Source organism: Natrix helvetica, assembly GCF_964273705.1.
Source record: "Natrix helvetica genome assembly, chromosome: 9".
Taxonomy (NCBI): domain Eukaryota; kingdom Metazoa; phylum Chordata; class Lepidosauria; order Squamata; family Natricidae; genus Natrix; species Natrix helvetica.
The window spans coordinates 5,731,036-5,746,117 of record NC_138560.1 but is presented as its reverse complement, the minus strand read 5'-3'; the positions used below and the strand labels follow the sequence as shown (position 1 = coordinate 5,746,117).

Here is a 15,082-nt window from a genome sequence, read left to right as displayed (position 1 = left end):
CTGCTTTTCCAAATATGAAATGCCAAATCCAAGGAAGCCCTTCAGATGTTGCTGAACTTCAACCCTGGAACATCTGGAGGTGCCCGTAATCCCCATTCTTTGGACTAGAACAGGGGTGTCCAAACTTGGGAACTTTAAGACTTGTGGACTTCAACTCCCAGAATTCCCCAGCCAGCCATGCTGGCTGGGGAATTCTGGGAGTTGAAGTCCACAAGTCTTAAAGTTCCCAAGTTTGGACACCCCTGGACTAGAACCAAACGAACATGAGAAGGGACTGAAAGATTGAATTTGCACAGTCTGTTAAGAGAGGCTGAAAAAGGGATCTGAATTCCTCATATTGCGGGATTCCAGCCCTCGTGTTGGCACATTACGTGAACAGCATCATAACTTAGGTGGGGGGGGGGTCACGTGATCCCCCTTTGCGACCTTCGGACAAGCAAAGTCAATGGGGGAAGGCTGATTCACTTAACAACTGGGTGTTCTGACCGAGGCTTCCCGAGAGCATGAAGCGAACTCCTGGTCCCAACAAAAACCCCTTTTATTAATTGGCTGTGAATTCTGCTCATTCGCAGCCAGCAAAGTCTTTCAAGGGAGGATTTACAGTCACAGACCTTCTCTGGCTTGGAGAGCTGACAGGACAATATCTGCAAAACTTGGCAAGGAGTCTCGGAGAGTCACGAACCAATGAAGCGAACTAATTGCCTCCTGCAAACTCCACTCCCCTTTCGCTCCTCTTTTATTTCCTCTGGGAGGGGCCATTCATCGTCCACCTGTGGCCTTACTCCCAAGTCAACTCTTGTTCCTTAGCTGTTCCCTTCGTCTGGCAACTCTGCGCATGCGCACACTGGGAACAGGCTCCAGCTGTTCATCTGCCTCACTGATGTCTGACTCTGAAGGCAGCTGATAACTGGCATATGGCTCTGGCCCCTTCTCTGCCTCTGATGCAGAGCCCTCATCAGAGCCTTCCCCAGACTCCAGGACTGGCCCAGGTTTCTCCACAACCTCCTCACTGTCTGACTCTGCTGCCAGCTCCGCAGGTCATTGGCTGGCCACAACACTGGGTTATGAATTTATCAACTGCCGTGATTCACTTAGCAACTGAGGCAAGAAAGGTCATAAAATGTGGCAACTGTCAAAGTCTAAAGCATTTCCATGACTACTATCAACTTGAGAAGGGGAGGGGGGGGAAATGCCATGCATACTTTTGGCCAGAGTAAATAGTCTCATATTTCTGTAACTGGGATGTGAATGCGCATGTCCAGAACCCTGCCATAACGTCCCGTTGGAGAATGTGATTGATGACTTCAGGCAGAGGGGAGGGGACACAGGGGTAAAGTCCAGGTGCTATTAAGTGGGATTTAGTTTCAGCTCCACAGAAGTCCATGCCGAGATGTTAGTCCTAATAAATGAATGGTGTTTTTTTTTAACTTTGTCTCGAGGCTCATAAATTAATTAGGTCAGCTCTTGGAAACTTCACAACACCGGATTATGAATTTACCAACTGCAGTGATTCACTTAGCAACTGAGGCAAGAAATGTCATAAAATGGGGCAACATTCACTTAACAACAGAAATTTGGGGCTCAATTATGCTCAAGTATAAGTTGAGGATTATATGTAAAAATATAAATTAAAACTTAATGTGCAGTGAAGTCACTTAACTGTGCTTCTCCAACCGCTGTGTTTCAAAGCCCTCCACAAAAATTGCATTTGTTATAATTTCTATCTGCTTTGATTCCTTAAAGCCATGAAAAAGGGGAACAAGGTAGCCGTCTTCATCCAGACATGAATGTTATTTGCAGAGTCCACAATGTCCTTCTGAATGTGGAATGCAGCCTTGGATGACCTCACGAACAGGGAGATGGAAAAGCACTGCAAAGTCCTAGAGAGGCTTACCTGGGTCACACCCTCCTTATTTTCTGACAGGTCCTCCCCGTTCACGGAATACTCCTGGCTCATATCCATGAGGCGACTTTTCTCCTAAATGCAGACAAGCGACAAGTCATTCTTCAAGATCGGAAAGGCATTTCAAAAGGCTTGGAGAAGTTTCTGCCAAAGCACATCTCAGCCTGCTCTAGTAGCTTCCCTGTGCTGCCTCCTAATGTCAGGACTTAGAGACGTGTTTTTCAAACTTGGCAACTTGAAGTTGTGTAGACTTCAAGCTGAAGATGTGTGGACTTCAACTCCCAGAATTCCAGAGTGCGGAACTTCCAACTCCCAACTCCCAGCTGGCTGATGAAATCCACCCACTGGAATTCTGGGTGTTGAAGTCCACACATCTTCAGCAGAGGTAGTATTCAGCCGGTTCAGACCGGTTCACCCAAACCAGTAGTGGAAATCGCGGATGGGCCTGCTCACCCGCCCCGGCTCTATGCTCTCCTATTTAGGCACATTTTCAAGCTGCGTGCATGCATGCAAGCTGTACACACTATCAATGCACATGCGTGGAAGGTGCATGCTCACATTTGCGAAGCGGTAGGGAAGGTAAGTGAAAGCACCCCTGATCTTCAGGTTGAAGTCTACACATCTTCAGGTTGCCAAGTCTGAAAAACCTAGACGACGAAGGATAAAATTCCATCCCAAAATTCAAATTTTCCTACACTCAAGGTACAAAAAAAATATCAAACAACGCAAGGGTTTTTTAAATAGATCAGACGTTTCCATCTTCTGAAGAGTTTTTGAATGAGTGGAGGGAAACTTGGCAAACTAAAATTCTAGGATTTCACAGTGTGAGAGAGGCAAGGAGACTTTGGAAAGATCAGAAGTTCAGGATTGGGTGCCTTAATAGTAAATTATTTCTGATGTTGTAAACACCAGAGGCTTACAGTAATAAGAAATATCTGCATATCCTGAGCATGTTGCAACCAAAGAGTTTCAGAGAGAATCTCGCGTCTGCAGATTGTGTTCTTGTAGGATTCTTTTTCATTAACTTCAGGTGAAAATGTCCCACTTTCTCCATACTCGTTCACTTCTTTCATGGAATGTGTAAGTTCTCCACTTAAAACCACAATCGGGGCCAGAATTTCCAATTGCCAAACAATTTTAATCACACGACCCTGTGGATGCTATGACTGTCGTAAAGGCAAGGACCAAAGGTAGTCCTTGACTTACAACCATTCATTTAGTGTCTGTTCAAAGTTACAGAGGCACTGAAAAAAGTGACTTATGGCCGTTTTTTCACAGCTCAGTTCTTTGCAGCATCCTCCTGGTCACAATTCATAATGATCATAATTTAGATGCTTGACAACTGGACTCGTCTTTACTCGGTTGCAGTGTCCATGGTTCCCTTTTGACAGGGGTTACTAACTTATCAACTGCAGTGATTCACTTAACAACTGAGCCAAGAAAGGTTGTAAAATGGGGCAGAATTTGCTTAACAAATGTCTCACTTAACCACAGAAATGTTAGGTTCCATCGTGGTCATAAGAGAAGGTCCATCTGCAATTGTAGTTCCCTTTTCCCAGTGCGATTGTAACTTCAAACAGGGGCTAAACGAATGGCTGTAAGTCGAGGGACTATCTGTATTTCAGACGCCCAGCTGGGAAGAACCAAGAGCGGTCCGTTCCATCAGCTTTTAAATCCATGACTAGGTCAGCCTGCCAACAAAAGTGTGTATAGCATAGGTTTTTCCAGTTGCAATGGATGGCTGTGAAAGTTGGACCATAAGGAAGGCTGGGCACCAAAGAATGGAGGCATTTGAGCTCTGGTGCTGGAGAAGACTCCTGCGAGTCCCTTGGGCTGCAAGGCGATCCAACCGGTCAGTCCTAGAGGAGCTCAACACCGACTGCTCTTTAGAAGGCCAGATCCTGAAGAGGAAACTCAAAGACTTTGGCCACCTAATGAGAAGGAAGAAGGACTCCCTGGAGAAGAGCCTCATGCTGGGAAAGGTTGAGGGCAAAAGAAGAAGGGGACGACAGAGAATGAGGTGGCTGGATGGAATCACCAAAGCAGTCAGCGTGAGCTTAAATGGACTCCAGAGGATGGTAGAGGACAGGAAGGCCTGGAGGAACGTTGTCCATGTGGTTGTGATGTGTTGGACACAACTTCGCAACTAACAACAACAGATCAGCCAACATTTGGAAGAATCAAAACATTCTTCTAAAACATTTGTCTTGTTCAAAGGCAAGAAAGCTGAGCTAACATCTTCTAAGGTCACTAGCCCTGTCTGATCTCGAATTCTAATTCGATCTTCCAACAAGCCTTTTGAAAAGTATTACAGATCTAATCCAAGTTTAAGAACGAAGTTTCTCCCCCAGCAAACCACATCCAGGAACCCAGGGAAATGTCCCCCCTTGCGATCTCACCACAAATTAGAAAGAGAAGGCGGTCCTTGGCTGAGGGATTCAGAACTACCGCTTGCAAACGTCGAAAGCGTGAGAAAGCGGGTAGGCAAAAAGCCGAGCGTGGAAACCAGGATACTCAAAGCTTCTTGGCAGAAGAAAAGGGATTCCTTACCGCGTTGAGATGGCTGACGGCCTCTCCCTCCTCTTGTGCAAATCTCTGGCATACACCCATCATTTGTTCTTGTGTTAAAAGGGCTTGGCCTTCCAGCTTCTCCACTGTCTTCTGCATGGGTGGAGAGAAACTCGGTGAATGAAAAAAAAAATCTAGGATTTCAAGAGAGATAGTAATTCTCCCTACAGACAGTCCCTGTTCAAACATGACAGGTGCTGTTAATGAAAGAAAGAAAGAAAGAAAGAAAGAAAGAAAGAAAGAAAGAAAGAAAGAAGGAAGGAAGGAAGGAAGGAAGGAAGGAAGGAAGGAAGGAAGGAAGGAAGGAAGGAAGGAAGGAAGGAAAGAAGAAGGAAGGAAGGAAGGAGGGAGGGAAAGAAAGAAAGAAAGAAAGAAAGAAAGAAAGAAAGAAAGAAAGAAAGAAAGAAAGAAAGAAAGAAGAAATGCGACTGTGGAATTGCCAACCCATTGCAACATGTTTTGTGGGTGATTCACCTACTTTTTCCAGGGACTTTATGGTTAACAGTGTGTATTGTCTAAAAAACACAGTAAGCAACAAAACCCAAGGATCTCAAGGTGAAAGCAATTCTCGCTGACCGTTTAAGATTCTTATAAGATAAAATCCTTTGTTTTCTACAGTCAGCTTTCATTTGGAATACTACAAAATTCCAGAATGTCCTCAGAAGCAAAGACTTTAAAGCTTAAACCCACCAATTATCTGGTTGCTTAGTTTAAAGTCAGCTTTCTCAAAGAGCCAAGTTACAGTTCAACCAGATTTAGATTTGAAATCAAAATAAAATGGTTCCAGAATTATTTGCTATTATTTTGGCGCATAACCTGGGATGTTCGTTTATCAATAACATCTATCACGGATGAAGGGGAATATACGTTTCCCAAGATAATGATGCAGGATCCAGTCTGGGTGGTCACCAGGACCAGAGGTTTTGTCTTCCGAGCTTTTGGACTCATGCTGGAACCCATCTTCAGATAACTTCTCTCCAGCTAGAACTAGAGAGGTTCTGCTGGCTTCCCATTGACTTTATTTCCGATTGACTTTATTTGTTGAGAGCCAGCAGTGAAGGTTGCAAATGGTGAACTTCTCTCTTGCTAGAACTTCTCTTTTTTGGACTCGTGCTGGAGTCCATCTTCTTGGAACTTCTCTCTAGCTAGAACTTCTCTCTTTTGGACTCGTGCTGAAGTCCACCTTCAGGGAACTTCTCTCTGAAGTCTGTGCTTTTTCGGCTGTTCTGTGTGTGGTATTGTGCCTGTTGTGTGTCTAGCTTTTTAGATGTTGATTGTGGTGTTGATAGCTGGCTATTCAGTTGTTGCAATTGGCAATGACACAGATTGGATCCAATAACAACTCCCGGTATATTTCTTCCCTTCTGATCATTTTGTATAAGATGGCCTTATCTACTTGGTTCCCTATTTGATCAATGTCCATAAATACTAAACGGCATTTCCTTTGACAGTGCTGGCTCAGCATCATTGGTGCTGAGGTCCAACATAATTGGAGGAAACCAGATTGAGGAGGACTTAACGCAGTGGTGGGATTCAAATAATTTAACAACCGGTTCTCTGCCCTAATGATGAGCTGGGTTGGCGTGGCTCGGTGGTCATATGACCATGTGGGCATGGCCAACTCAACGCCACTCACATGTGGGCCTTAGCTGTTGCAATGTAATAAGGGTTAACCAGAGAGGCAGTTTCTGTAAGCAGGGCAATAAAAATTGGGTTAGAAACAACACCAGAATGTTTCCTTCCTGCTTTCTTTACAGGATTAGCCCTGTAAAGTGGAAAAAAACAAAAGGAGATTTCTTCCAACAACTGGTTCTCCGAACTGCTTAGAAAGTTAACAACCGGTTCTCCCGAATAGGTGCAAACTGGCTGAATCCCACCACTGACTTAACAGGACAATTGTGGACTGAAAACTAAGGGGAGAAAATTGAGACTAGAACTGGATCACGGAGGATTTAGATGACTGTTTTTCTCACCTTCCTTTGGTTAATGCTGTTTTGCAACTGGGTGATCTCTTCCGTCAGAGCGCGACAAACAGCTTCTTTCTCCTCTTCTAGGTGGCTTTCACGTTCTAGTTGTTGGAATTCCAAATCTTCATAACATCTCAGGGCTCCTTCTAGCATCTCAGATGTCTAGGAAAGAATTAATAGAACAGAATTCTTTATTGGCCAAGTGTGATTGGACACACACGGAATTTGTCTTCGGTGCATAAGCTCTCAGTGTACATAAAAAAAACATTCATCCAGAATCATAAGATACAACACTTAGTGATAGTCATAGGATACTAAATAAGCTATCAAAATCATACTAGGCAACTAAATGAAAGAATATAAATCATAAAGATACAAGCAACAAGGTTATAGTCATAAGTAGAAGAGCAATTTTACCATCCCTGGATTTCATCTTCTCAAAGAGCACCTTCCAAATACATTAAAAAAAACCCAGAGTGCATCTGATTCAAACTCTGTCAAATCCAAGCGAGCAGTGCAATCTTCACTCAGATGATGGGACACGCAACCACGTCTGGAGTCCTTCCACCAAAATCAGACCCCATTTACATTCCAAAAACTGAGCACGGCACTCAACCTAGGTAGGATAGATCACTTTGTCGATTTTGACCGATCTCAACAAGCTAAGACAGGTCAGACACATTTTGAACTCATTTGGAATCCACGAAATTCCAAGATCAGAGACCACACTAGGTAGTCAAAGCAATGGCTCAGAAGAAGACAAGCGCTAAACACCTTCTGCATCAGGAGAGCACAATTCCCACGTGATTTATGGACATCAACTATCTCCGGCTGAACGCTGAGTTGAACTGACACGTGCTTACCTCCTGTAGTTGCTTCTGTATCCGTTCACGCATCGATTCCGGCTGGTTGTTTAGGTGGATCTGAGACTCAGCATGTTGTCTCTGGAGCTCCTCTACCCTCTGACGTTCTCGTTGGAGACGTGCCTTCTCCTGCCAAAAGAGAAGGAGGGCAGGGTAGCGTCACTACCTGTCCATGAGCGATGTAAATATATCCAGCCACTCCTGCTGGTAGGAATGGATACACCTTCCTCACCCACAGATGATCAGAGGCACTGATAAGGTGCCTGGGAGGCCCTCTTCTCACCGATGGGGTAACCTCAGAGTTGCAACAATTCCCCTACTTGCTATAGGCAATCAGGAATTCCAGCAGGTAAATGAGCAAGCTGGAATAGGAGGCATGGATTACTAAATTCACGGAATACGGGGAATCCTTGGCTAACAACAATAATTGGATCTGGAAATCGTGTCGTAAGACAATACGGCCGTAAGTCGGTTTCTGGCCTTTTTCATGGCAGTCATTAAACGAGCACTGCGGTCCTTAAACGAACCCTTTATTTGAATGGACATTTTAGCCGGAAACAAGCAAAAATGTCAGAAACAAGCACCGTGAATTACAGGTAGTTCTTGTCTTACAACAATCTACTTAGTTACAATGGCACTGACAAAATTGACTTACGAATGTTTTTTCTCACTTAACGACTGTTCCAGCATCCCCGTGGTTCAGGGGTGGGTTGCTAACGGCATTACTGCTGGTACGGCACGCAAAAGATTTTGCGCACATGCTTGCTTTGCACATTTACACCTAAAAAGGTCTGCGCATACGCAGAACGTAAGAAAAAGGGTGGGGGGAATTGCCTTTCTGCAATGGAGATTGCTCTGCGCATGCGCAGAAGCAAAAATAAAGATGGCGCCAGCGAGAATGGAACCAGTTCGGGTGCGTGGGCAGCCAAGTTACTATTTACTCAGCCGAACCGGGCTGAACCGGTAGGAACCCACCTCTGTCATGGTCACATGATTTACACTTGGATGCTTAGCAACTGACTCATGTTTATGATGGTTGCAGTATCCTGAGCTCACGGGATCCCGCTTTGCGACCTTCTGACCAGCAAACTCAATGGGGAAGCCCGATTCACTTAGCAACCGTGTTACGAACTTAATGATTTCAGTTATTCACTTAGCAACGGGGACAAGGAAGGTTGCACAAACTCACTTAACCACTGTCTTGCTTAGCAACAGAAATGTTGGGCGCAATTGTGGTTGTAAGTTGAGGACTATCTATATCAATGGTTCTCAACCTGTGGGTTGGGACCCCTCTGGGGGGGGTCGAAACGACCCTTTCACAGGGGTCGCCTAAGACCATTGGAAAACAGATATTTTCGATGGTCTTAGGAACCGAGAAACCAATTTTATGGTTGGGGGTCACCACAACATGAAGAACTGTATTAAAGGGTCGCAGCATTGGGAAGGTTGAAAACCACTGATCTATACAGTCACATCACGGCAAAAGTTTTATGCATGTATTCATTCATTCATTCATTGAGAAAATGTATACAGCCAACCAGCTTAAATGCATTCACTTGGGCAGCAAATAACAATCTACAGACACAAAAATAAAGCCTAAAAAGCAATGAGGCACCGCAACAAACTACTAACACAACTACATCTCTATGAGCCTCAACAAAGGGGCTTGTGCAGCCCCTGAGAAATCAGCCAAGTTTTTGCTACCTCCCGGAAGGGGTGGGGGGAGTTGAGGCTATTCATGGGGCACCATAGAGAAGACTCTCTCTGTATGGATTAGAGATAGAGGCACGCCTGTCTTAAATATTGCTTTCCCTGAAATCTAGCAATTACAAAAGGAGAAGCCAGCTTAAAATAAGATTCCTGCTTTCTATTTCTGTGGAATTTGTCAGAAAGGACCGCCATCAATGTGTATCTTCTTCCTCAAATCAAAGGTTTGGGCAGGTAGAAGTGAGAAAGCACTGATCAGTAAAGGGGAGGGGGGAAAGGATTCTGGGAGAAAGCATGAACAATTCAAGCAGAGTCCGAAAAAGAGGGACTTTGTCCTGTGTATCTTTTCTGCCCTATTCACATTGGCTGCATGCAGAATAAAAAGATTGCTAGAGACGGGAAAAGCTGACATTTCAGGTGGACTATTTATCCCAGGATGGAAAAATCTGAGAATTGTAACTGATCACCATCTGGAGGATAATGAGTTCCTCATTCCTACATGGCCCATTTAGTTTAACATTATTTAAACTAACAATACAAATTGAATAAAATGAATAGTTTGTTTTAATAAGCATAGATTTTCAAGAAGGCAGGCAAGTGTTTTTTTATATCCCCTAATCTTATTTTTTATTTTATGTTTGTTCTTCCTTTCTTTCTTTCTTCCTTTCTTCCCTCCTTCTTCCTCCCTCCCTCCCTCCCTTTTTCTTTCTTTCTTTCTTTCTTTCTTTCTTTCTTTCTTTCTTTCTTTCTTTCTTTCTTTCTTTCTTCCTTCCTTCCTTCCTTCCTTCCTTCCTTCTCTCCCTCCCTCTTCCTTCCTTTCTTTCTTCCCCCTGTGGAGATGAGCGTTGAAAAAATGCATGATTTTGCATGACTCATAAGATCGGGGATGATCCCAGCATCCTATGGAAAGTAATACTAGCAATTGATAAATATGTAGTCGAAGAAAGCAGCAGAATAGAATTGATCTACAAGGTTTCCTCATTGTATGGATACTATCATTCCATAGTTTGGTCACTAGGTGGCACTGGACTTGATAGACTCTTGGTGGAGTCTGGCGTTTCCCTGTTCCTGTCATGTTGTCAGGCCTAAGCCCAAAGATAACACGATGAGTGCAGTTCAAGTGAAGTTTCTTATCTTTTTACACCTAATAGACAGATTCTTGCCAGACTAAAGTTATAACCCTCTAACCTAATAGATACACCGTGGGAGATTCTAGGGTGTGATTACCTGAATTATTTTCTTCCCACCGCCATAAAGCTCAGGACTGTGAGTCTCTTGTCTTTGAACCCTCTCTGGAATGTGCTACCTCCTCCCTCAGAAGCCACAGTGCTATTGCCGCCATTCACACACAAACACACACACACAGACACACACTCCGTCTCCAGACGCACATTCCACTGCACCTGTTTTTGCCGGAGAAAGACATTACAATTTCTAACTAACTAACTTCATGGCATTCGCGCCCTCTCGTTTTATTCATCTCTCTGCTTCACCAGGCTAGTTTGCATATTTATAACATGCAAAAATGAGAGAAAGGAAACATAAACAGGGGAGATGGATGAATAACTGGATGGGCGAGTTGGGAGGCCTTAAGAAGCCAGAATCCTCAGCTGTGTTTTCTGTTTGCGCTTTAAAGCTTCGATTGTGATGGACACTATTGCAGAGAGTAAGAGAGATGACCTTGAAGCGAGATATGTGAGCTATGCACCAAAGCAACAAAGAGAAAGACATACGTGAAGTTCAAAACAAGCAGAAATATGCGGAAGAGACTGAGATGGACACCTCCCTAATTCACATGAGTATAAGAGGAGGAGATAGAGCACAATCAGTCTTGCATGGTTGTTATTGTGGCTTCTGTCAATGAAACTAATCTTAGCTTCCCTATGGAATTGAATTTTGGTCTGTCCGGTGGGATTCACCACTAGAGAAGCCTTGGTGGTGCAGTGGTTAGAATGGAGTATTGCAGGCCAACTCTGCCCACAGCCTGGAGTTTGATTCCTGATGGGGTTCAAGGTTGACTCAGCCTTCCATCCTTCTGAGGTCGGTAAGATGAGGACTCAGATTGTTAGGGGCAATATGCAAATAATGCTTACACTGTAAATCATCCAAGGAATGTTGTAGAGCAGGAGTCCCTAATGCCTGGGTCGCAGTCCAGTACCGGGCCGTGGCCCGTTTGGAAATGGGATGCACAAGCAGTGGGCAAGCCCGTGGGCTGGATCTGCCCCATGGGGTGCTTAGATCTGGCCCTTGGGACTGCCCTAGTAACAACGAAGGACCACCCCCGGTGCCTCTGCCAGCAAAAATGGAGCTTGGGAGGACCACACACAACCCCCCCCCCCAGCTCCATTATCACTGGCAGAGGGTTGCAGGAGACCGTCCCAGCCGAAAACAGAGTTCATGAGGGCCACACATTCCACCCCTCCCTACACACACACTCTATTTTCACTGGCAGGGGATTGCAGAAGGCCGTCCCAGCCAAAAACGGAGCTTGGGGGGCCGTTTTCGCTATCAGAGAGCTCAAGCCACCACAGAGCCCTCCAACAGGAGGGACATCAAGCTGGCCATGCCCACTGCCCCCTCCCAAGGTACAACACAACCCTAGTGCGGCCCTCAATGAAATCCTGAAACCCAATGACACCCCTGCTATATGCTATTGCTGTTGCTATAGAGCTGTGATGAAAAACACACTAGCAGGCATGCAACCGCGACACTGATTTTTATGAGATTATTAAATTACAAAATTGTAAGGTCTGAAAAGATCTTGCAGGCCTTCTAGTTCTCTTCCTGCTCATGCAGGCATCCTCCTACCATTCCAGATGAGTCCAAAACGGGGCTTTTTCCAGCAAAGTTTTGACTAGCCATTTGTCTGGGAAGTTATGAGGACAGAGGCAAAATATCAACAGACCTTCTGATAAGAGGATATTAAGGAAGCCAAAGGGTAGAATTCAAGAAGGAAGGGAAGAAAAACAAACAGGTCTGGAGAAGAGACCAACGGGGATGTTAGAGCATAAAAGGTTTAACGTTCAGTCCAGCTGGGCAATGACCCTTCGAAAGAGATACAGAAATCACAAAACAAAGTCCTTCGCTGCCAGCAGTTTAAAGTCCTCCAGAGGAGCGGAGGCCCATTCTCCCCAGCCAGCATGGGAATTCAGTAGAAATAACTTTGCTCATTTTTAAAACCACCAGCCTCTTTGTTTTTAATTTACACGTCCTGAGCCCCAGAGGGAAGGCGGGATAGGAGCTGTGAGACTACATGTTGTATTTCATCCACCGGTAGCTGGAGAGCTCTGAGAGACATACTATTGAAACCAAACGCAAAGGAATAAATACAGTACTTGCAAGCCAGGCATAAGTTAAAGAAAGGGAGACAGATGTTTTAAACAGTCCACGCTCAGGGATGGTGCTAGAGGATTGAGCTGTAGGCATTTCACCTCCTCACCTGTCTCTTTGGGGCAGCTATCCTCTCCTTCAACTTGGGTTGAAGCAAGACCCAGCCACCAACTCAACTGGTCTCTGCTTAAGGAATTGGAAGAGGACAAGCTATGATCTGCTTCAGCTGTCCTGATCCAGTCCAGAACTGATGCTGCAACTGGAGAATTTTGGGAGGGGGGTGGGGTGGAATCATAAGAAAACTGCTGAAGAGCAGTTGCTCACCTTCTCGCGTTCTTCACGGCACCTGAGCTCTGTCTCCACAAGACGTTCTTTCAGCTCCAGCAGCCGTTCCTCCTCTTGCCGAAGCTCCTGCCTCTCTTCCTGCAATTCCCCTTCTAACAAGGCACCTTCCAGGTCCATCTGCCAAGAAGAGGAGGAGACAGGTCAGGGGAACGTTGCCAAAACATCTTGACGTGCCCCGATGTGTGCTGAGTGACGCAATGTCAACACAACCAGGGGGAGGTGCAGAGGCGCAAAGCGAAGCCTACAAAACGGGAACTGGGAGAATCCGGGCATGCAAACGTCCACACTTCCAGCTCCAAAAATGGCCTCCCTGCACTGAGGTGAGCACCTTCGGCATTGGGTGATGGAGATTTCCTGTCCAAGGGAGCAAACAAATCTTTCTCTCCGTCCTCCTCCGAAAGTTGAATCTGTTCTTCCTCAATTGCTTGGGTGTGGGCCTCTCAACACTGGTTTTACAGGTGCTGATTGTTGTCCAATCAACAACCTCATGATGCAGGGAGGGGACTGAGTAAGCTAAGGTGTACCTCTATATTCAGCTCTTTCTTCCGATGATGCAGCTCCTTGAGCCGGTTTTCAAGAGCCGAGATCTTGTCCAGGGCTGCACGCTGCTCGTCTTTAGGATCACAGCCAGTGCTTCCACTACAAAGACCCTCGTGCTGGGAAGAGAGGGAGGCAGAATCAGAAGATGCAAGGCTTAATGTTGCAATGATACCACAAGGCTTCCTAAATTAGAAAACACTTTTAGGCGGGGTGGGTGGGCTTCAGAAATGTCAGCAACGGATTCTCTTTCTGGTTGCTAGGTGGGCATCGCCATGGTAGCCATGGCTAGTCGGCCTCCTGCACCACGGTGGGGGAGGGGGGGCGTTTTCACCTTCTCCAGGCTCCGGAGGGTTTCCTTGAGTCTCTGGGAGGGTGAAAACTTCCTCTCCCGGGCTCCAGAGGCCCTCCGGAGGTTGGAAACGGCCCCATTTCCAGCCTTCCGGAACTTCCTGATATTGCATTAATATTGCACTATAATGTAGAATTCAACATAGTTACTGCCCTGGGATAGAAGCTGTTTTTCAGCCTATTTGTCCTTCTCTTCATTGTCCTGTATTGTCTACCAGGTGGTAATAGTTTAAAAAAAGGAGGTGCTAAGGGTGAGATGGATCTTTAAGAATGTTTTGAACTTTTGAACTTCTAGTGCTGATGATGTTACCTAGTTGGGTCATGAAAGGTCTCCAAGAAAACTACCAAGTTCAGAGAGCACCAAGGATCCCACAAGGTATGTTTTTATTCAAACCACAACAAGAAGAGGAGTATTATACGTGTTACATGTTGGGCATTAAGAAAAAGAAGAATTCTGGACCACAAACATGTTGGCAACTTTATGAGGGGAGGGAAGAAACAGGGGCAAAGTTCAACCATAATTAAAATGAGGTCAGAACTGACTGCAATGCGGTATTGCCGAAATAGTATTCCTAATAAATGACTGGATTTCTTTTGAAACTTGGCTCGAGGCTCATGAATTAATTAGGGCATCTGTCGGAAACCTGACACAGGTAAAGCTTCCTAGCACTGGGTGCCAATACTCACCCCATTTTGGGCGCTCTCTGTGCTGCTGGCTTCATCCTCTTCTGCACAGCCGCTGGAATGGCTGCCCGACGGAGAGTCGTTTTCAGAAGAAACCGAGTCCCCTTCGGCAGTGCTCTGGGCTGGAGAACCCTCGCAATCCGGTGACCGGCTGCATTTCTGCTCATCCAGAAGTTGTCCCTTTTCCAAGGCTGCCGGATGAGGGCACAGCTCTGCTTGGTTGAACAGGCCCATAGCTTCAGGGTTGACTGCTCTAATAGCACATGGTCTCTGGGTTAACCCTGCAGTTATGAAGCATAGAGGCGGTTCCATCATAAATACAAGAAGAATTTGATCAAATGGGAGTGAAAAAGAAAAAAGAAAAGCGAGGAAGGTTCCCCCCTAATTCTTAGGTAGTCCTTGACTTACGACCACAATTGAGCCCAAACTTTTCTGCTGCTTAAATGAGACCGCTAAGTGAATTTTGCCCTGTTTTACGACCTTTCGAGAAGGGCTGTTAAGTGAATCCTTGCATTTGTTAAACTAGGAATTTGGTTGTTAAGTGAATCTGGGTTTCCTGTTGACTTTGCTGGTCACAAAAGTGATCACATCACACACACACACACACACACACACCCCAGAACACTGCAACCGTCATAAATACGTGACAGTTGCCAAGCATTTGAATTTGGATCCTGTGACTGTGGGAATGCTGAAAGGATCATCAGTGTGAAAAACCTTTTTTCGGTGCCATTGTTTAACTTCAAACTAAGTTCACTAAATGTACAGTTGTAAGTTGAGGACTACTGCATCTGCATAGTGGAGATGATCACGGTCATAGGTAGCCA

General features: G+C 45.3%; 1 protein-coding gene across 1 annotated transcript in view; it reads right to left on the bottom strand.

Moving 5' to 3' along the window:
- PHLDB3 (pleckstrin homology like domain family B member 3) overlaps positions 1–15,082 on the bottom strand; it is a 35,597-nt gene that overhangs the window by 9,014 nt on the left and 11,501 nt on the right. Inside the window, exons 2-8 of the mRNA XM_081962252.1 lie at positions 14,259–14,536; positions 13,208–13,339; positions 12,663–12,800; positions 7,302–7,430; positions 6,445–6,600; positions 4,454–4,564; positions 1,895–1,978 (exon numbers count right to left, since the gene is read on the bottom strand). Coding sequence (XP_081818378.1) covers positions 1,895–1,978; positions 4,454–4,564; positions 6,445–6,600; positions 7,302–7,430; positions 12,663–12,800; positions 13,208–13,339; positions 14,259–14,489 — 981 coding nt within the window. The 5' untranslated portion in view covers positions 14,490–14,536. The remainder of the gene's footprint in view (positions 1–1,894; positions 1,979–4,453; positions 4,565–6,444; positions 6,601–7,301; positions 7,431–12,662; positions 12,801–13,207; positions 13,340–14,258; positions 14,537–15,082) is intronic.